Genomic DNA, 23,297 nt, shown 5'->3' with positions numbered 1-23,297 from the left:
TACATCCCAACCGAAGTTTCCCCCTCCGTCCTCCCTTCCTGGTCCCTTCCCCCCGCCGCTCCCTCTGCCCACCCCAGATCCAGTCCTTTTCCATTTCCTTTCAGTAAAGGGCAGCTCTTCCAGAGATGTCTAGATTTATTTTTATGTTTTGTGTATAAACGTTCTGCCTGAATGTATGCCTGTGTGTTGCGTGTGTGCCTGGTCCCTGAGCAGCAAGAAGAGGGCAGTGGTTAAGGCTGCTCGGAATAGAGCTCAAAGGGCTAGAGCTTTTACCTACTAAGCCACCTCTCCAGCCCCAAGCACTTTGGTTTTTATTTAAATATTTACTTTATGTTTAAGTATGTGTGGGTTTGTGTTTGTGCACTTGTGTGGGGCTCCCCTAGGAGGCAGATAAAGGTATCAGATCCCCTGGGGGTAGAGTTACATGCAGTTGTGAGCCCCCTAATGTAGGTACTGGGAATTGAACTCCAGAACCCTACAAAGCAGTGAGCACTCTTAAGTCATCTCTCCTGCTTCTAAATCCCCCTTTTACTTTGGAAACTCTGGACTTGCAAGTTACTTCTTTGCCTATTTGAACTGTATATGACTACCACCTTGACCTCTGGCCAGCTTTACAACTCAGGCATGTCTGTCTCAGAGACCTAGGGAACATCTTTAAAGTAAAAACCTGGAGGGGAAAGCATTTCCAGCTGTGGGTCTCTGACAATAAAGAGTCAGAGAATCTCAGAGAAAATCACTTAAAAACAATGGACAATGTCATCCAGAACATTCTATTGACGCACTCCAGGGTTTAAAAATTCTCCTTCCTGGGGGGTCAATGGTGCTGAGTCTCTCCATTCTGCCACAATAATCTCGGCAGTCTTCCTGGTCTGTTTAACTCCGATGCAGTATCCCCCTCAGTGATACACTCAGTGAGTGCATTTAGTTTTCCTGTGTGCACAAGGGGATGAGTTTCCCAGAATGTCTTTGTTCACAGCGCATCATCCTTACAGCTCTCTTCACTGTTTTTGGTGCAATGTTCTTGTTCACAGGATGGTCGTTATGGCCATGTTCCCTGCTTCTCCTCAGAACATGGAACTTACTCTTCCACATAGACATCTCTTCTTGAATATGTTTAATTCATATTCTTCTGTTTATAAGAATTATGGGCTTTTGTGAATACCTGTGTTTTCCAGACAATAAAGATACAAGTGCTATAGATATGAGTGAATCATATAGAGCAGATACGGTTGTTTGGCCCAGCTTAGCCATAAGATTCTGTAAACACGAGAACGGAAATGGGAGTTTGAATGTGGATGCTCCTGTGCATACAATAGAGGCCTCTCTAATGTTCAGACCAAAATGTATTCAAAAGTGTAAATGTTGCTTCAGTAAATAATAACTGTGCTCTGCCGGGTGGTGTTGGCGCACGCCTTTGATCCCAGCACTGGGAGGCAGAGGCAGGCTGATTTCTGAGTTTGAGGCCAACCTGGTCTACAGAGTGATTTCCAGGACAGCCAGGCTACACAGAGAAACCCTGTCTCAAAAATAAAATAAATAAATAAATAGAGAGATAGATAAATAATAAATTGTGCTATCAGTTATAAGGCTCTACTTTCAGATTCTTGAATGAAAAGTTTTTCCTGAGAATATATTATTTTCTTTGTCTTGTTTTGGTATCTGGATCTCATAAAGTTACTTGAGAATCTTTGTGCTCTTCTGTGTTTTGGAAAGTCCTGTTTAAAATTTATACTGCTGCTCCTCATAAACTTTGTTAAAAATTCACCGTATGGTTCATGCAGACTTAAGGTTTCCTTTATGAAATGTTTTAAAGTACAAACTGAGCTTATCTGAGTCAACATTAATGTGAAAATTAAAAAAAAAATTTTCAATATCAAATATTGGCAAGGATCTAAGGGGTAACAGGGGTCTTCATATACTACTGATAGGAATAGAATTGGACAGACGCTTTTAAAAGTAGCAAGGCAGTTACTTATAGACTTCAAACTTACAGTCAATACAACCCCATAATTCCTCTCCTAGGTATTTACCTGGGTGGATGACGGCATTCATCATCACAAACATTTCTACTCATATATGTGACTTAGAGAGTAAATGAATAGATCAGTATCAGTGTGGTAAGAGAAAGGAGGCAGACACAAACATATACATCACATCATGACTGCACCAATGTGAAACATTATAGCCATTGAAGGTAGATCTGTGATTGCCAAGCGCCAGGAGATGAAGGGAAATATATCCCTAATCAGCCCATGGGCACTTTCTGTTAGCATAGAAATATTTTATACACCATCATAGTGGCAATTTCCATTCAGAAAATGAAATTCTCAAAAATGCCTTTATGAAACTCATCACAACACATAACGAATATATACCAATACCATTTTTAAGAATAAAGGAAAGATGAAGCTGTCCATTAGAGTTGGTGAGTTCCATGTAAGTTATACTAGAGAGTTGGATTATTTAAAAGATATTGGGCATCACACAGCCATTCAAATCCAAGCAGGAGGAAAATAGATGGGAAAACTCAAAGTAACGTTGAAAACGTTATAGGTACAGGAAACTGCATAGTTTGAGCCATTTTTTTTAATCAATCGATCACTCACTCCTGGGCTAGACATTGTAGCTGAAACAGAATGACCAGACATAGCATCCCAGGAATTCCCTAGCATAGAAAAGGATGCTGTTACTGACACACCTATAACAGGACACTGTAATTCTGCCCAAAGGAAAACAGAAAGTATTTGAAGGTAGGGGAAGACAAACTAAGAAATGTCCTCTTCAAAATAAAATAATAGACAAATAAAATAGGTTTACAAATAATTTCATATGAGATGAGTCAGATGAGTTAAGGCTTTGACTGAAGAGGATTAACGTGAAGGCCACTGAAGGAAGGGACATTCCTCTGGAAAAATCCCAGTGTTTGCACTGAGCATCCAACTTCAGTGAGATTTCCCTTACAATCACTCCTTGTGCTGATATCGGTCTGCTCAAGATTTCACCCTTTGTCTCTGATCAACTTCCCCAATATGCTGGCAGAATCTTGCCAGCAGCTTTCTCATGGCCGTCTTTACCTCCTTGTTCTTCAGACTGTAGATGAAGGGATTCAGCAAGGGGGTGATGATGCTGTACTGCAGAGAGAAGAAAGTTTCCATGGAAGAACCTGAGGTGGGCATGACGTAGCGCAGGCAGGCCGAACCAAAGTACAATATCACTATGGTGAGGTGGGAGGAGCAGGTGGAAAAAGCCTTGCTCCTGCCCCTGGTGGAGCTCATATTCAGGACAGTGGAGAAAATGTAGCCATAAGAACATACCACGAGAAGGAAGGTTCCAGAGGCGTGTATGACAAAAGTACAGACCAAGGCAGTTGCGTTAGTGGAGATGTCAGAGCAGGAGAGAGGGAAGAGGGAAGGAAACTCGCAGTTGTAGTTATGTATGGTTCCATAGTGACAAAAGTCCAAACTCACAGCTAGGAGGGTATTAATGAGTGAGTTCAGGATGGCCAGGATCCAGGATCCCCACACTAGCACCTGGCAGAACCGGTCGCTCATCATCTGGCCATAGAGTAGAGGGTGGCAAATGGCTGCATAGCGGTCATAGGCCATGACAGCAAGGAGCAAAGCCTCAGTACCCCCAATGGCAAACACAAAGAAGGCCTGGGCCAGGCAACCCTTCACAGGGATGGTTTTTGTCTCAGACACCAGATTCTCCAGCATCTTGGGTGTAGAGACTGATGAATACAAAAGATCCAGGAAGGAGAGGTGACCCAGAAAAAAGTACATGGGAGAGCGGAGGTGAGCATCCACCCTTATCACTAACAGAATCATGGAGTTCCCTGTCAGGGTCAGGACATAGATCACAAGGAAAGCCACAAAGAGTACAGCCTGGACCTGTGCATCATCAGACAGACCAAGGAGGATGAACTCAGAGACGACACTGAAGTTCCTCATAGCTGACTAGTACATCTTCCCTTGGCATTGGAAACAGAAATGTAAAACAACAACCAGACCTCCTTTTCCACGATGTCTTCTCTTCTTCAAATAAATAATTTCCTCAGTGCCCCAGGATCCAAATTTCATCCACTGTTGGTCCAGACATGATGATAACTCTCATTTCCTTTTTTTTTTTAGATTTATTTATTTATGTATATGAGTTCACTGTATTTGACTTCAGACACACTAGAAGACGGCATCAGATATCACTGCAGATGGCTGTGAGCCACCTTGTGGTTTCTGGGAATTGAACTCAGGACGTTTGGAAGAGTAGTCAGTGCTCTTAACCACTGGGCCATCTCGGCAGACCAAACTTTGATATTTTAAACACCACACATTTGTCATCATGACAGCCAATCGCCCACGTTGGCCATTCTTTCCCCCTCTGACATGGGCTGTTGGGATTTTTCATTTGGGTCTTTTGTTTGTTTGTGTTATGTATATGTTCTTGTAAAGAAAGCTGAGGATCTGAAAAGTAACTTGGCCAAAGAGCAAATTTGTAAGTGGCTCCAAAAGACTGCAATCCTCAGTTCAATGAAGAGTCTCTGGAGTCATGGAAGTTGCCTAGTCAAGGAGAGAGTCAGATAAGAGAGAGAGATTTTGTTTTTAAATATATTTATGGTGGTCATATAACATGGCTGCAATGGGGGTATTGTAGAAGAAAGTCTCTTTGGAAGAAGGAAGGACAATGACCTGTCTGATCAATTATTGGCCTTCAATGTCCTAAGGCTACACACTACTTAAAAAAACATATAAAAGACAAAAAAAAAACCTGACTAAAAGACCTGCAATAAAGCACATAAAGATAATTATAAGGCACGTAAAGAAAATGATAAGGCACATAAGCAATGTGTAATTGCAGTCATGCAGTTAATTATAATTTCTTAATGTCATTTTCTCTTGCTCTGGTTGACAATCAGATATGGACATCTACCTCACAGAGACTGTTCAATGTTCTTGGCTCTGTTTCAGCATCGAACCTGGTCCTCACACTTAATCACTAGAGGTGAAGACATGGTCTGAGATCAGAGTTGGTCAGCTTCTACAGGACTTACGCATTTTCTCTAGGTTCTATGCCAGCAAAGTCAGCATTTGAAGAGTGTACTTTCCATGAGAATTTAATAACACATGAGTAATAGTTAGCCCACAATGCCTAGAAGGGGTTCTTGCTTTCCATTCTGAGATATGTCCTTCATCTTCTGACACTAGAAGAAAGCACTTGGTAGATAATAACGTCAACAAGCCAGTTCTTCCCAGTACAGAGACCTTGGAGTCTGCGAGTCAGTAAGGAAGGCTGCACCACTGATGGAGCTTAAGATATTTAAGTGAAAAGCCGTGCCTCGCTCAGACAGAGTTAGCCCCAAGTGCAATCCCCAGGGATAGACGTCTTGTGTGTGCACATGTGTGTGTGGTTGTATGTACCTGTGCCCATGCAGAACCCAGAGGATAGGAGTGCCTGTTATACCACTCTCTGCCTTCCGCCTAGAGACAGCCTTTCTCATGCATCCTGGAGCAAGACTTGTGGACTACAAGCCCCAGCTATCTTCCTGTCTCCCTGACCCCTGCCACCAGTTCTAGGTCAGTTACAGGAGTTCCTGGCCATACCTGGTTTTCCACATGTGTTCTGGGAGCTTCCAACTTAAGTTCTCATGTTTGTGCAACAATTTTCTTACTTAGGAAAAAAATATAAAAACTTTTTGTGGTGGTTTCATGCAAAACATACAGGGATATTTGATGACATACCACAGAGTCCTCACAGGGTTTTTTGTGTGTGCTAGAAGACTCCCAGACGGTCAGAGAGTTGGCTCAATACTTAAGGATGCATACTGCTATAGAAGATGTATTTCAGTTCCCAGCACCCTGAGTGGATATCTCAGCTCCAGGTGTGGCACTTTCTTGTAGCCTCTGCGGGCCCCTGCACACTTGTAAATATACCCACACAGACAGGCACACAGATAATTAAAACTACAAATATTCCTTTAAATTGGGTTCCAGAAAACCAAGCAACACCTCTACAATAAAATACATTATTTTCTTTCTTAGTGTTTGCAATCACACTCATTTCAGCAATTCATTTGTATAGACTCTAGATAAAAATATATAACATGAGCCAAATGGAGGATGTATAATAAAAATCAGATAAGTAGGAAATAAATAAATGCAGGACATTTATTTAAAAATAGTCCAAGGCATTTCTTAGAATAAATTAACCCAGAATCTTACAAGAAATGACAACTTGCCCACAGAAGACATTCTGAAAGTTGTATTTGAAATAGGTAATAAAATCAAAGTCCAGAGTGTCAACACCGGTGTGGGAGCCACCTGGTAATCTTGGGGCAAGTTTGGGTCAGCGTCTCCCTGGATGGGATGTCTGGACTCATGACAGATCTCCAGCTTTACAAAAAAGCAAGGGGAACTTAAGATTGAAGAGCACTGTGAATAAACCTGCAGACTGTATCCTGACCATGCCTGCCATGCCCATACACACGTGTCTGGTGGCAGAGGTGAGAGGTGGGTTCTAAGGCAAAGGGAGCCCTCTGTGTCCCACAAACATGCCTCATTGGATCAGGAGATGCAGAACAAAGCAACGACGTTTTATTCTTTACATCATCACTTCAGCAGCTCTCATCTGACTTCCAGACAGTCCTAGAAAATCCCTCCACATTCTGGTCCAGAGATGAGATGAGAGAGGACCAGAATAGAGAGAAAGTGGTACTGGAGAAAAATATCAAACACATGTAACCACTGTGCATGCGTGCATGCACGTGTGTGTGTGTGTGTGTGTGTGTGTGTGTGTGTGTGTGTGTAGAAAGATATCAAACTCATTTAAGCACTGTAGATCCATGTGTGTGTGTACACTAGTATTTGTCTGTATGTGTCTCTGTGTGTACATGTGTGTGTTTATATGTGTCTGTATGTGTCTGTGGGTAGCTATATGTGTGTCTTTGTCTCTGTCTGTCTCTCTGTGTGTTTGTGTGTGTCTACGTTTCTGTGTGAAGCTATATGTGTGTGTGTGTGTCTCTCTTTGCCAAAGACAGGCATGGAGTTCTCAGGGGTAACACGGTAGACAGCGGGTTTAAGTAGTGGGCAAATGGTAGCTGAATTGGATCCCCAAAGACAGCTGGGTTGGTGCCTTGTATTCCTTGAAGGCACAAAAAGTACATCTTTTTGTCTGTGTGTGTGTGTGTTCCATTTCCCCAAATTTACAATGTGATGACAATGTTACTTGTAAAACTCCAAAGATTTACCACTTAACACACAATGTCTGGTATTTCTAATCTGCTCCTCATTCTAATTTGATTTATTCGGTTGTTATGCACCAAGCTAAAGAGAAAGAAGAAACAGGAAATAAGATGCAGCCAAACAGCAGGGTGGGGATGATAATCCATCCCCACCCCAAGACCCTGTGAAACAAGCTGGGTAATTAGAGGACTGGGAGAGAGAGAGAGAGAGAGAGAGAGAGAGAGAGAGAGAGAGAGAGAGAGAGAGAGAGAGAGAGAGAGAGAAGAAACATGCAGAGGGAAGGGAGAGGGGAATGAGCAGCTCCAGGACGCAGCCAGGAGAATTCTGGTTGGAACCATGTTTACCTGGTCTTTGCAGGCTGCAGATGGAAAGAGTGATTCAGTTCATCTGCTCTGACAGCAAACAGCTCTGACCTCAGGAAACCTTTCCACAACCATCTAAGTCCATACCTGGTAGTTCTTTTCCTTTCTAGAAATGTTTGTAAATAAATGGAATCATGCTTACAGGAGTTATCTCAGTTATACAAATGAGTCAGAGTTTGCTCAGGCTTGCCCGATCCCTTGAAAGCAGAAACTAGAAATCAACAAATAATTCAAGATCCTCATCATTACATCTTTAATCGAAATGTCTCCGATCACGCAGTCCCAGGCACATTTGTCATGCATGTTTCTTCCTTATGATTTCCACACTGTTCTCAGTGTCAGAGAGCAGTTAGCAGGCATGGAGTTCTCAGGGGTAACACGGCAGACAGCGGGTTTAAGTAGTGGGCAAATGGTAGCTGAATTGGATCCCCAAAGACAGCTGGGTTGGTGCCTTGTATTCCTTGAAGGCACAGCCTACAACCAAAACTTCCAACTCATTAACGTGTTATTTGCTTTACTTTGACTTGGCTTTAAATTGGCATCTTGGCATTGAATACTGTACATGTTTATTAGGCATAGTGTGATGTTTTGATATGGGTGTGTATAGTGCCATGATCAACTCAGAATAACTAGCATGTCTACCACCTCAAACATTATTTCTTGATGGTGAGGTGTGAAAATTCTCTTCTTTATTCTAACTCATAAGGTTCATTGATGTTAGCAATGGCCACCAGAATGTCTCCTCCTGTTCTTTACCAACCTTTCCCCCTGTGCCTCTCTTGCTCCCACCACAGCCTGGGGACTCACGTTCTACTTTTGGTGAGATCAGCTTTCCTACAGAGAGTCCAAACACAGTGAGACCATGGATATTAAATTCATGAATATTAAATTCAGCATAAAGATCTCCAGCTTCAAGATCATCATAATGGACAGGATTTTAATCATTTTACGGCTAACATGTATTATACTACATTTAAAAATTCCACTCAACTATTGACAGACATTTAGGCTGACTCTGTATCTGGCCTTATAGGGCTAGTTCTGCTATAAGCAGGGGCATGTGGAATTCACATTTAACATGCTGATTTTGGCTCCTCTGGCTAACATGGCCAGTGGTGAGATGACTGGATCATGTGGTAGTTCTAGCTCTAGTTTTTAAAGGAATGTCCATATGGTTGGAGTAAACTTTCCTGCCCACCCATAATATGCGAATGTTCCCCTCCCCCACACCCTCACCTCCAGTTATTTGTTTGTTTTGTCTATGTATCTTCCCAGGCTACTATGTATCATCCAATCCACCTGCCTCGGCCTCTCAAACCTTGGGATTACAGACCTCTGCTGTCCCTCCTGACTCTGCTCTAACAGCTCATTTTTACTAAACTTAGGTTATATCTATTTGTGGTCTGAATTTGAATTCCCCTGATGACTGGTGCTGTTGAGTGTTTTCTCATGTAGTTATTGATCATTTGCATACCTCCTTTTTATTGGTCATTTGCATACCTCCTTTTTATTGGTCATTTGCCTGCCTCCATTTGTGCAGTGTCTGCTAATGTCATCATCCCCTGCTCAGCTACTTTCCTGTTTGTCTATTGTTTCTGTTGTTAAGTTTTTAGCTCCTTTTACATTTTGGGTAACAGCTCTCTGTCCCTACCCTGTACAGTTTCTTTGCTCTATTGATTAGTCCCTTTGGGTCCAGAAACCTTTTAGTTTTATGTAGCTCTATTTGTCTATTTTTGTTTTTACTTTTGGGGCTTCTGAAATCCAGAAGTTTTCACTGCATTGACTCCTGGAAACCTCTCACATCCCAGTTCTCTGGGACTTTGTAGAGATTCCCCTCATTCCCCACCCCTGGCGGTTGCATATGTCCATTCTTTCTCCTGGCCCTCTGGGCCTCTCTCCTATCTCTCCCCATACTTGATCCTGCCCCTTATTTCCCTCTCCTTCCACCTCCCCTCACTCACTCAGGCCCCTCCCTCCCTCTGCCTCTCATGATTATTTTGTTCCCCTTCTAAGTGTGATTCAAGCATCCTTACTTGACCCTTCTTTCTTATTTAACTTCTTTGGGTCTGTAGGGTGTATCCTGGATATTCTGTACTTTTTGGCTTGTATCTACTTATCTGTGAGTTCATACCATGCATGTCCTCTTGGGTCTGGGCAACCTCACTCGGGATGCTATATTCTAGTTCCATCCATTTGCCTGCAACATTCACGATGTCCTTGTTTTCAATAGCTAAAGAGTATCCCAATATGTAAATGAACCACATTTTCCACATCCATTCTTCTGTTGAGGGACATCTGGGTTGCTTCCAGTTTCTGGCTATTATGAATAAAACTGATCTGAACATAGTGGAGCACGTGTCCTTGTGGTAGGGCAGAGCATCTCTTGGTTATATGCCCAGGAACAGTATAGCTGGGTCTTCAGATAGAACTATTTCCAGTTTTTTTGAGAAACTACCAGATTGATACTAATTTTTGTTGTTCCTATTTTAATTTTCATTATACATTTAAGTTTTCATACTTGTATGGAATGTATCTTGATCATATCCACTATTTGCTGCCATCCTCCTACCCTCCCCAAATACCTCATCATGTCTCCCTCCCAACTTCCTGTCTCCCTCTCAACCCCACGTGTCCTCATTTGATATTTTTAAAGGTTCTTATGTTTTAACCCACTGTGCCCAGTAGTGCTTTCCCATATGCACAGGGGTGTGGGGCACTGGGTGTGCATGGAGAACCTACCAGTAGCCACACTCCTGAAGAAAAGTGACTCTCCCTGAGCAATCATCATCCACTAGTAGCTCTTCTGCTAGAGGTGGGGCTATGGGCACCCCTCCATCACAGTGCAGAAAGGTGAAACTAGATCCTTTCCTCTCATCTTGCTCAACAATCAACTCCAAATAAGTTGAAGACCTCAACATAAAACCTGATGCTCTAGAGGAACGTGTGAGAAGCACACTCCAGCTCATAGGCATGAGTGAAGACTTATTAAACAGTACTCCCAGTAGCTCAGGGATCTACCAAATGGGATCTTGTGAAGCCAAACCACTTTTCCTACAACAAAGAAACCTGTCAGTCAAGTGAAGAGGCAGCCCACAGAATGGGAGACACCTTTGCCAGCTCTCAGACAGAGGGTTAGAGTCTAGAAGATACAAAGAGCTAAAAAAAACTAAATACCCAGAAAACAAACAACCCAATTAAAATGAGGCCATGGAACTGGCCAGAAACAACTGGCTTTATCTTGTAAGTTTACTGAATTTGGTTATGAGTCCTAAGAGTTTTTTGGTGGGAGCCTTTAGGATTTTATATCTATAGAATCATGTCATAGACAAATAGGAAATTGGAGTTCATCTGTTCCACTTCATGTGTTCTCTGTTGCTGTCTTTTGCCTGATTGTCCTGACCAAGGCATGGAAAGCGATGTTGGCTCTCGCAGCAAGAATGGACTGTGGTGCTTTTGGTTGCTTTGTTTTAATGTGTTAAGTATGGTAATAATGTGATGCGTCCTATGTCTTGATGGGCTCATGTTACACTACCCATTCATCCTAAGCACGAATCCTGCTTGAACATGAATCTCGCTTAACATACCATTGAGTTGATAGCACCTCACTATGGATTTTTACATCTATGTTTGTAAGGATAACAGTCGGTGGTTTTCGTTTGCATTGTGCTCTTGTCTGATAGACACCTCACTGGGTTCATCAAAATGTCATACATGAGTTGAGAGAAATTCTCTCCCTTCCAGCTTTTGGGAAATTTTGAAAAGAAATTATATTCATTCCTAAGACAGTTGATAGAATCCAGCATGAAACTAACCTTGTCATTTTCTTCAATGGGAAACAGAAACAACTACCTCAATGTTACTTTTTTTTTCCTTTGTGACTTTTCTTGGTAAATTGTATATGCCCAGGATATGGGGTTTCCAAGTTATTGGTATGGAATTTTTTCAAATAATCTCTTCTCATTCTGCACACTTTTGTTGTAATGTCTTTTTACCTCTGATTTTATTTGAATCGTCTGTATTTCACTGAAGTGACATCGATTTCGCTATGTGGGGGGCGTGGAAATAAACCTCGTGGAGGAACAAGTAGAGAGAGAAGTGCTCTAGGCTCCTTCGAGTCCTTGAGGAGCCCTGAACTGCTCTATGTGGTATAGGATCTGAGATGGCTCTCCGCACACCTGTGGGACGACACAAAGGACCTGAGGTCAGGGCAGTGGCTGCTTCCCCTGTCTTCATGGAATTCAGCCCTGGGTGATCAGCTCCTCCCTGCAGGGTCATGGGCAGATGAGTCAGATTTAGCTTAAAAAAAATACATGTTGTGCCCCAATTTGCCCTTGAATACAAAAATGTATCCCGGTTGGCTGAAAAACTATATAAGTTTATGTGCTAAACAATAAAATTAGATCTGCACCCCATGCTGGTTTTTTGGAGTCTGAATCCTGGCAATTTTATGGGCTCTGCCTCTACTTTTCCCCGCGCCCCACTTCCTGGTCCCTGCTCCCACATTTCTCCTTTTAAAAAACAATGATTTATTCTAGTGATCTTTTATATTGTTTTTACTCCATATTTTTAACTCAATTAACATATAGTTACGTGATTTATCCCCTTTATTGCTCTAACCCCTTAAATTCTCCCCATCCCACTGACCCATCTCTGCCCCTTTCCAAGTGTATAACCTTTTACCCTTTGTTACTGTCACATCTATGTGAATAGATATATAAATGCAGCCTGCTAAGTCTGTTTAGTGCTGCGTGTACGTATATCTTTTAGAACTGAACATTTGAGATTGGTCTACTTTTATTTCTATCCTGGTATTATTTATTCCTACCTACTAAATTTGAATTTGGTTCATTAATATTTTTCACTTTATTTTTGTTTGTTCCTAAGTTATTTTAAATCTTTATTTTTTTTTAAAGTGGGCATTTATTGTTACAGTTTTTTCCTGTGATCGCAGACTTTAGTATATTGTGTTTCCATTGTAATTTGCAATCCCCTCTTATTTTCTTCATTGATCCATTATTTGTGCAGAAGCAGGGCATTCTGTTTCTATTTATGGTTGCAATTTCATAGTCCCTCCTTTTATCAGTTTCTATTTTATTCTCATTTTGGTCAGAAAATATACTTGATTTTTTTTTTTAATTGTTAAGACTTGTTTTGTATCCTGACATATGGTATGTCCTGCAGAACGGGCCTCTGCTGTTGAGAGTGTATACTCTGGAGCTACTGGCTGGGATTCTCTGTAATGAGGGCCATCTGGTCTAGAGCTCAGACTAACTCTAAGGCTTGTTGAGTTTCTGTCTAGATTGGCTATGACTAAGAAGAAGATGGTCTCTGCTATTACTATGTTGCCAACCCTTCTGGCCAGGTTTCTGTTGCTGTGATAAAACACTGACCAAAATCAACTTAGGAGGGAAAGGTTTATTTGATGTACAGGCCACGCTTTTTCACTGAGGGAAGTCAGGGCAGGAACCTAGAGGCAGGAACTGAAGCAGAGACCACGGAGGGTTACTGCTCACAGGCTACAGAGACCGTGGAGGGTTGCTGCTCCCAGGCTTCTTCTCTGGCTCCACCATCAGCTACTTTTCTCCTACCTCCCGGGACACCTGCGCAGATATTGAACTGCCCACAGTGGGCTGGCCTCTCCCACAGCAATCATTAACAAAGGAAACTATCTCACAGAGCAATCAAATAAGAACATTTTCTCACTTAATGTTTATGCTTTCCAGATGTCCACAGTTTATCTCAGACTGACAAAAAAACCTAAACAGCACACCATGTTCTCTCAGGGTCTCTTTACTTTATATACTTAAGTGCTCCGATGTTGTGGAACATGCATATGTATGTACATACTCTACACACACACCCTACAAACATTTGTTTCTTCTTCTTCTTCTTCTTCTTCTTCTTCTTCTTCTTCTTCTTCTTCTTCTTCTTCTTCTTCTTCTTCTTCTTCTTCTTCTTCTTCTTTCTTCTTCTTCTTCTTCTTCTTCTTCTTCTTCTCTTCTTCTTCTTCTTCTTTTTCTTCTTCTTCATCTTCTTTTTCTTCTTCTTCTTCTTTCTTCTTCTTCTTCTTTTTCTTCTTTTTCTTCTTCTCTTCTTCTTTCTTCTTCTTTTTCTTCTTCTTCTTCTTCTTTCTTCCTCTTCTTCTTCTTCTTCTTCTTCTCTTCTCTTTTTTTCTTCTTCTTCTTCTTCCTCTTCTTCTTCTTCTTCTTCTTCTTCTTCTTCTTCTTCTTCTTCTTCTTCTATCTTTTAAAAAAATCATTATACAGTTGGCTTCTTTGTAACTTTTCAAAGTTCTTGACTTAAAGTCCTGTTATGGTTTGAATATAAAGTGCCCCACACAATCCTGTATTAAAATCTTGGTGGCTGGGTTAGCCCATTAATGAGTTCACAGATGAATATGTAATTTGGAGGTGGGGCCTAATTGGAGACAATGTGGCACTGGAGCTTTTAAGCTTATACATTGTCTCTTTCCACACGTTGCCCCTCACCCTCTACCCCACCTCAGACCCCAGGAGCTGTGCTGTCCCCTCACCCCTTCACCCCCTCACCCCCTCCAACCCCAGGGGTTGGCAATTTTCTTCTAGTCCCCTCTCTCAGGATGCTTCTGCTTCTTGCAGTCCTGAGAAAAACAGAGAAGCCAATCAGAAGTGAAAATTTGGAAACTAGAAACCAAAATCAGTATTTTCTTCATTTATTTGGTCCTCTCAGGTACTTTGTCATAGAACCGAAACCTCAACGTGAATATAAAAATCATTCCAAGAAGGGCGGATGCTGCAGGCTGACTGGGCCAGTTTGGAGATGCAGGTTGGGGAAATCTTAGTATGATGTGATTTGTTTGTTTGTTTGTTGACTTTTTATTAATTAAATTGCTGTTTGGTGATTTCATACATGTATGTATGTGTTGCATTCGGATTACTTCCCAATCTCTCTTACCTGCCACTCGCTCCAACCAAACTGCCCTTATTGTGTGACACTCTCTCTGGGGAGAAGAAACATCTCCTCACACCAGAAAAGGAACAGATTACAGACGAAAGCAGGAATACCACCAAAGCACAACTCTGAGAGCCAATGAGTTTTATTGGGATCATTTACAGGCGCAGGTATGACTCAAAGATAGCCCTGTCATCACAAGTCCACTCCACCATTGCCTGCAGCTCCAGAAACCTGACAACCTGGAGCATACTGCACATCAGGCTGCCTACAGGCCTAGAGGTTGTCTCCTTCAGAGAGTGCAGGTAACTGAGCCTCCTCCCAGTAGCTGGCTGTTTTCTGTTCCTTTTAGATAGCTCATCCAGTCTCTCCTTTCTTCAGGCAGCTTCTTTCTTTCAGGTGGCTTGGCCAGTTTGTGCTTTTTGTAGGTTGTCCAAGCTTGTGTGAGAATGTCTCTCAGTAATCCTTACCAATTAGATAGGCTTGGGGTGAGAGGAGCCTAGTGAATCTGGTCAGTTTTAGGGACTTCCTAAGGCAGTTGTGTTGTTTACTTTATGACTTAAGGAGCTTCTCTGAAGGGTGACATGCTTTCCCTCTGTTTAGAATATCCTTCTCTCCAAGAAGAAATGTTTTATGTCAGTGGAAAGCACTATACAACCGCATCCTAGGAGTTTCTTGGACAATTTACAGGAGTCTACTCTCCCCAGCATCGATTACTGCTTCTATAACTTTTCCCGGGCCTTTGTGAACCTTGCAACATTCTGAGCCTTGTTTTCATTATCTTCCTAAGACTTAGGAGCCTCCCTCTTCCCTCAAAGAATGTTCCAACTTGGAGAAAATATTAATAGCATGTATTGTAAACAGATGTGAAAGAGGAGGCAGCTCTAGAGCCAGACAGGTTTACTTCTAAATAAACCTAAGAAGGGCTTTCACTGGGGGGAAGGGTGATAACAAGAGAGCTATCATGTGCGGAGTTTTACTGGGCTCAGGGTAGGTTACTCAGGGGCCTCTGGATTTTCTGGAAGGGACAAGAATGGCATCTGTGGTCTTTACAGCAGGATTTGGAACATTGCAAGCATTAGTCACAGGAAAGAGGGCTGTTCAGGAAAGAATGGGGCTGCCTTCTTCTACATGAGGGCACTGTTGCTTGCCCAATCAAGACAAGCACAAACCCAGAGTTAGACAACAAAGTCCAGAGAGCAGCTGTTTGACCCTGTGAATATTGTATTATAGGAAAGAGATTTGCTGAGAGAGTAGCTCCTAAGTGTTATTAACACACAGTAAATATGTGAATGAATGCTTATGTTAATTAGCTCAAACTTATTCAACTTTTAATCAGCAGCTATGCCTCAATAAAGCTGGAAAAAGATACATTTGATAAGAACAGCACTAGACCTACGTAATGATACCCTATGCAATTTTACCTATGGCTATAAATAATATCGGAAGAGATTGAAAGACATAAATTATGACAATGTTGAGACTATTGATTATCAATATGAATCCAAACTAGATTTTAACTTGGATGCTTTATCAATAGTAATCATAAGGTTGCCTTTCTGGGTGGTTCAACAAAGATTCTGGAGATTGCACAGAAGAAGGGGAAGGAGTTAGAGCAGCAGTGGGGGTCACTCCGGAGGAGACACTCTTAACAAATTGAGCAGAAAGAGTATGTTGACAAAGCTTAAAGTGCCATAAGCTTATCTCAGATACAAAAGCACAGCCCAGTTGCTATTTCCATCCAGTTACAAAAGAATGGCTTCTTTAGAAAAGGTTTCTGTCAGAAGTTTCTACCCATTAGAACCTAGCACAGTTAACTGTCTTGATGCAAGTATGAGCACAAACTCCAAATGACCATAGATAGACATAAAAACTAAAGTCTAAGGATGACTAGAAACCAGCAGTAGAGACAATCTTTATCAAGGTAGTTGGAGATCGGGTGTTAAAGAAAATAAACTATATATGACAATATAAAACGCCAAACCTTTTACATGGTTGAAGATCCTATAAATAAAGATGGACAAATAACAGAAATGAAAAAAAATTTGCTGCTTAAAATATAGACAATGATTAATATTCTTGAAAAGACAAGTAATGTACTAGTGACTTTTTAAAAAAAAACAAGTACAATTTTTGTTTGTTTGTTTTTGTTTTTTTGAGACAGGGTTTCTCTGTGTAGTCCTGGCTGTCCTGGAACTCACTCTGTAGACCAGGCTGGCCACGAACTCAGAAATCCGCCTGCCTCTGCCTCCCAAGTGCTGGGATTAAAGGCATGCGCCACCACCACCCAGCTAACAAGGACAATTTTAAAATGGCTGGTTGATATGATTTGCTAATGTAACACAATGTAATCAAATACAAATATTTGATTAATACACATACAGACATTGCCATTTTCTCGTGGTTGAAGATGGCATATTGCTAATTTAAAAATTAAGCATCACTGTACAGGAATTCTATTACACTAGAGGCTTGTTGCAAACTAAAGGAGCTCTTGCTTTGCCTATGTCTTTGTTGATGAGCTATGAGGTGCGATGGCGTACCTTGAAAACACCAATTAAAATTAAAAACAAATACGTAGTTTATAATCCTTCTTCTGGGAGTCAATCCAAGATAAAGACATTCAAATTTCATGTTACATACTAAAAATTTTATTGCACCATTGTTTTGTTGTCTTTTGGAGCTGGAGGCCGAGGGAGCTCACATGAGGAATGGTTTGAGAAACTATGGCACATTCAAAGGATGGAATTTCAGATTTACACAGCAACAAAATATCTTCAACAAATTAGATCTATGTCATTGGCCATGGATGTAACTTACACTATTTATATTTTTCAAAAAGAGCTGGGTAGTCTCCTATGTGTATGTATATTTACATATACATATGTATACAGATGTTTAACTATAAACTAAGAAATATATCTATTCTATGGATAGCACAGCTGTACTGAAAGGAGAATCAGTAGGTAAAGATATGGTAAGGATGGCAAGCCAAGAAAAAAAATCACCAAAAAAAAATTATCACATGGTATAAATACATTCAAGTACAGATAAAATTGTGTCTGCCTAATGACTATAGAATTATTTAAATTATTTTTAGAAAACAAATCACTGCACAAAAACTAAATTTACTCTTCTAGAAGTTTATTCTGTGCCTTAAGGTCAGAATCAAGAAATGAGAACTAAAGAGATAATGGAATCCCTAAGAGCTCTTACAGCTCCTGCTAAGGACCCAAATTTCAGTACTCATGTCAGATCACAACTATTTGTCACTACAGTTCCAGGGAATCTGATGTCTTCATCCGGCTTCCAACAGCACCTGCACACACATCACACACACACACACACACACACACACACACACACGTGAGGGGAGACAGAATATGATCTTTAAAACAAACACAAGAGGTAAAATCACTGTTTTATGAGCAGAAGAGCCCATAGCCTCGGCCTTCCTCATTCTCTGGAGTGTCTTGCACTTGCTGGTCTGGAGCGATCAGGTGTTTGAACACTTACACACCACCAGCAGTTAAGTGGCATGGCTCACTTTCTTCTGTGCACCTTAGTAATTAATCCCATATAATCTCATTTTCCTGAGAGGTCTTTTGTTGTTTGTTTTTAATCTATGAAACAAAGTATAGATTTCCCTGACAAGTCATAATCTCTGTTTCAGGGCCAGTTACCATTCCTTGGTTTTAAGAAACTGAATAAGATAGCAAACATTACACAGAGGACTTGGGAGACTTAGAGGTAGCAGTGATGGGTTATGTTCAGTAACTGAGAGCATGGCTTAGCCCCAGACAGTTTCCTGGCTTTGAGTCAGGTGCCATCATCTTGCTGATAATAACTTTGCAAGCACACACATCCAGTGTCTTCCTTCTTCACTAAGGGAAGAAAACTAGCAGCAGAGCCTATCCCACGTACGTGTTAAGATGATTAAGTAGAGTATTCAAAACCATGGCACTATATTCACTTTCTATTACTATGATAGCAAATCATTACTGATTTAGTAGCCGAAAACTGTGTTCATATCTCAACAAATCCATCTACAACTCTAAAGCTCGGGGAACAAGGTAGGGAAGAGGGCGGTGTGGCTGTGAGAGCCAGAGGAACAGGAAGTCGGCTGTGAGAACTGGGTCTCCTACAGATATCCAGAAAAGCTACAGCCATGAATTCTCATCAGCATGTATAGGTTTAGATTATTTTCAACCTATTTTGATAAGGGTTTTTTTAATGCTTCCACCCCACCCCACCTTGGGTCGCTTCCAACCTCTGTCTGTCAAGATACCAGTAGTCTAGTTCAGCCATGTCAGGATAGAAACAGAATCAGCAGGAATGGCATAATCCAGCAGAAACCCCCAGGCTTCCGCTGCCAAATCAGCATGAGTCAGCAGCAGCCACCAGGACCAGCCAGGAAGACAGGAGAAATTCTCCACTGTGCTTCTTCTCTCAACAAACTAAAGATCAACAAAGATGAAAACTCGAGACCAACCAAGTGTTGCAAAGCTAGCTAAGCAAGTGTGCCATCGCTGCTGTCTGTTGAGTCCTATGTATACTCGCTCCGAACATCACGTGTCCTCTCACGGGTCTTGCTTCGGCAGGCAAAACGCTATGTGAGGTGGCCTCACCACAGGAGTCTGTATCAGCCAAACACCATGTGAGTCTGTATCTCCTGACATATCTGGAAATTTCCACTTCAAACGTGGCAGCCTAAAGAAGACACGCCACCAGGTGAAATGGCAATGTGGGTGGGGGGAAATGTCACAAGGCCTCACACCCAGATGAAATTAAAACCTATTGAGAGAATCGGTCTTTTCCAGGGGTTATCCAGTTGGTTATCCAATCTTGAGTAGTCAGCTTTAAACACGGGGGGCGGGGGGGGGGATGTTATGGAACAGCAATAATTAAAGAAAAAGAAACTCATGAATTTGAAATGAGGTAGAGGGACATGGAGGTAGTTGTGGGTGGGAAAGGGTATGTGATAAAAATGATGTAAATACAACATTTGTGGATGAGATTCTAAAAAATCAAATAAAACCTTTTTAAGTCATACAGATGTGTTATGTTATAATACGTTAGGTGAGTAGTCTGGATGGTCTGAAGACCCTGCATTGCCCAAGGGCAAAAGGAAGGCATGGCAGTGCTGATCTGCAGTACCTGTGAAGAAACCCTTCTGCCTCTTCAGCCTCTCCTGGGCTCCTGGCAGAGCTCAGTACTAAGAAGGGAGTTTTCTGTCTCTCTGCTTCCTGTTGGCTGGTGCTCTCTGCTTCTAGAAGCTGGCCACGTTTCCCTGCCTCGTGGCCTCCTCATCAAGAACGCCAGCCTTGAGAGGCAGGGGTGATAGTAAATCTCCCTTGTGCTTACATTATCCCTGTCCTCCCGTTTGCCTGGCCTTTTCTGTGTCTAGCTGTAGAGTGCTTGCACCTTTACAAGTCCATGTGACTGTGCTGGAGCCCCTGGATAATCTAGGATACACTTCTTCTCTTCTAATATGAAGTAGATCTGTCCAGAGGCCCCGGAATTACAGGTGGGAGCTTGCTGTTACGCCAGGAATGTAGTACACTTCTTGGCACAAGTTAAGAAATATATCAAATTTGGCATTGTTGTTCTTTCTTAACATATCACCCCAAGGGTAGTTGCCAGAGAACGGGGCTGCGGGTTTTTTAAGGAGGCACAGTATTATAGGCTTGGTTCTAGGGATTTCTTCTTGTTTACAGTTAATATGTAAATTTCCTGGATAACTTCTCCTGAACCTTGATTTCACTCTGGGTAAGAGTGTATGGATTGAGATGCTTCATCAGGAAAAAAAGACAGAACCGTCGACCTCTCCTGAGCCACAGGGTCAGCCCGACCCTGTAATGGTCATCTGCTTCTGAGGGAGTCAGATTTCCCGAAAATTTGGAATATATTTTTTTAAACATGAAGGTATGGTGAGCTGCCAACGACAACAGCTATTTATACAGACATGAAAAATGAACATTTCTGTAAGATGCTCTCCTGGAAAGAGGGTTCACTGATCCTTTTATCATTTTCTGAATAAGATCTCTCACCCTAAAAGTTCTCTGCTTCTTTCACAAATATTTGCAAAAGAGCAAGAGGCATGTAACATTTTCCATCATGAATGAACAACCAAAAACTCCCCTCAAAGCCCATCATCTGGTTGAGGAGCACCGCCATGCCGAGTCTATCTTATCATAATGTTGTGTGTGATATTTGAGAGGTTAAACATGCTTTCTGATCATTCTTCCCAGCGCTGCCTTCACCTCCTTGTTCTTCAGGCTGTAGATGAGGGGGTTCAGCATGGGGGTGATCAGACTGTACTGCAGAGAGAAGACCTTCTCCAGGGGGGACCCTGAAGCCGGTAAGAGATAACTGATAAACCCCGAGCCATAGAACAAGATGACGGTAGTGAGATGGGACAAGCAGGTGGAGAAGGCCTTGCTTCTCCCTGTGCTGGAGCTGACCCTCAGGACAGTGGTGACAATGCGGCCATAAGAGCAAACAATCATGACAAGGGTTCCAAAGAAATGCACGACAGAGGAGCAGAGCAGGAGTATGAAGTTGGCGGTGGTGTCAGAGCAAGACAGAGGGAAGAGAGAAGACAGCTCACAGCTGAAGTGAGGAATCGTTTGGTCCTCACAGAAATCTAAACTGACAGCCAGGAGGGTATTAAGGAGAGCATCCACAACGGCCAGACACCAGGAGAGCCACACCAGCCCCACACAGAGCTGGCTACTCATCACCTGGCTGTAGAGCAAAGGGGAACCGATGGCAACGTAGCGGTCATAGGCCATCGCTGCAAGCAGACAGGCCTCGGTGCCGCCGGTGGCGAAGACGAAGAAGGCCTGAGCCAAGCAGCTTTCAACCAAGATGGTTTTCTCCTCAGAAAGTAGATTCTCGAGCATCTTGGGCGCCGTGACAGAGGAGTGACAGAGATCCAGGAAGGACAGCTGTCTCAGGAAGAAGTACATAGGTGTGTGGAGGTGAGAATCAGCCGCAATCACAAGCAACATCAGGGAGTTCCCCACCACAGTGAGGAGGTAAACCAGAAGGAACAGGACAAAGAGTGCAGGCTGAATGTCGGGGTCGGTGGATAGTCCTAGAAGAACAAACTCACGGACAGCGCTGTGGTTCCTCATGGCTGCAGAGAAAAATACGAAACAAAAACAAAAGATAAGATCCATCATTAAAGACCCTTAATGCGCCTTAGCTCATAATCCTACTCACCATAAACCTCTGCTCAGCTACTTAAAAATGAGCTCCCTGGCCGTGACTAAGACCATTAACATTATAAATCCACAGTGCTGTCTTCTATTGTGATGCCTTTCTCTGAGCTCAGTCGCAGCCGGCCGAGAGTGTGAGAAATGTTTCCTGTCAGAGACAGAGAAAAAGCCCCGGGGTGGGTTACTGGAGAGATGAAGAGCTGAGACAGGGACTTAAGCAGGTGCAGAGACACTCAGTGTGTTCTACAAACAATAAAAGAAAAAGTCAAGAGCGCTGGACCAAGCACCAGAAAGCCAATCCTTACTTACTTCATTGTTTCCATTTAACTTTAAATTAGATCTGTGTGTGTGTGTGCATTTTAACATGTCCACTTGCCTGCCAGAAATAAGAAACTCTATAAGCATAAACCTGCAGGAATATAGGCAACATGAAGTCTCCGAAATATCAGGATCCAGCAAGGCCTCAAAGAACCTGAAGGCTATGAAATTAAGGTGCTCGGGAGTTTTCTTCTTTGAAATATACCCAATTGCTTAGTGTTTAGTGCCATAGTATTATTTAATTTTCAAATGTATGCATATAATAATGAACTTTTAGAACAGCAGGCTAGATGTCTAATGCCTAGGAAGTAGATGGACTTTTACAGGCAATTCCTTGCCTACATTGAGGCATGAGATGCTGAGCCCTGTTTGAAACATGTTCCTGTTAGAAGCCCATTCTGACACCCACCCATCTGATAGACGTGCAGTGGCCTCCCGTGTGCATAGCATGTGTGGGCTTTGTCAGTTCCTCAGGGGGACCTAACCTGTCTTCTCACAGCTGTGTGCCTTGTGCCATGCCAACCTGAGTCACAAAATAATTGTCTGATAATCTTGCCTTCTCTCTCTTCTAAGTCAGCCTTAATTCACCCAGTTCTTCTGTGAAAACTGTGAGTGACTCCTACGTCACAGGTAGAGAGCAGCTAAGCTTCCCAGGTTTGGAGAGAAACAAAACCCAACCAGCCTGATGTCTCAGCAGGTCCACCCTGGATGATGGTGCTACCTCGAGAGCAACATTTTAAGGGAGCAAAATGCTGAAAGCTAACGTTTTATAGACTTAGCATTGGTAATATGAAGTGGTAAATCAGACACTGTATCTAGACATGTATTTTACTTCTTTGAGAAGAAGAGAGAATTCATCCTCTTTCTCTCTTTAGATATGGAGGTGGTCAATGCCCACCCTCAGATCTGCCCATCCCACCTCAGAGGAAAGCAATGGAGGAGAGACCTTGGCTGAAGGGTCACAGCGGCCACAGAGGCTTGTGCTGTGCCATTCCAGAGCCAACACAAGTCAAATCTCCCTTTTCCTCTAAGCACGCCCAAGTGGCTGCCGAGTTTCCAGGAGCTATAGAGAGATTCCAAACTTCCTTTTTCCTTTACAAGAAATTAAACCTTATTCATGCAATTCAGATGGCTACACAAGAGTCTTCGTGTCCAAAAAGGAAAAATAAAAACCATTGCTGCATGACACTGGGATTGAAGGGGAAGAGAGGACTCTAGTGTCACATGCC

At 42.3% G+C, this 23,297-nt stretch overlaps 2 protein-coding genes across 2 annotated transcripts; both read right to left on the bottom strand.

Annotated features, from left to right (window-relative positions):
• Window positions 1–2,990: 2,990 nt before the first annotated feature.
• Window positions 2,991–3,950, bottom strand: LOC110287689 (olfactory receptor 8S1-like). Its single transcript, XM_021154242.1, has one exon. It carries the CDS (start codon window positions 3,948–3,950, stop codon window positions 2,991–2,993), a length of 960 nt encoding a protein of 319 aa, XP_021009901.1.
• A 16,798-nt stretch (window positions 3,951–20,748) lies between these two features.
• Window positions 20,749–21,666, bottom strand: LOC110311032 (olfactory receptor 8S1-like). Its single transcript, XM_021184229.1, has one exon. It carries the CDS (start codon window positions 21,664–21,666, stop codon window positions 20,749–20,751), a length of 918 nt encoding a protein of 305 aa, XP_021039888.1.
• Window positions 21,667–23,297: the final 1,631 nt, after the last annotated feature.

The sequence above is a fragment of the Mus caroli genome, unplaced genomic scaffold, assembly GCF_978045245.1.
Source record: "Mus caroli unplaced genomic scaffold, Mus_caroli_1 scaffold_16, whole genome shotgun sequence".
NCBI lineage: Eukaryota > Metazoa > Chordata > Mammalia > Rodentia > Muridae > Mus > Mus caroli.
Note: the sequence above shows the minus strand (reverse complement) of the source record. Positions and strands in the feature narration are given on the sequence as shown.

Coding starts and splice junctions, on each gene's coding strand:
- LOC110311032 (XM_021184229.1), bottom strand. CDS start 21,666: ATGAGGAACCACAGCGCTGTCCGTGAGTTTGTTCTTCTAGGACTATCC.
- LOC110287689 (XM_021154242.1), bottom strand. CDS start 3,950: ATGAGGAACTTCAGTGTCGTCTCTGAGTTCATCCTCCTTGGTCTGTCT.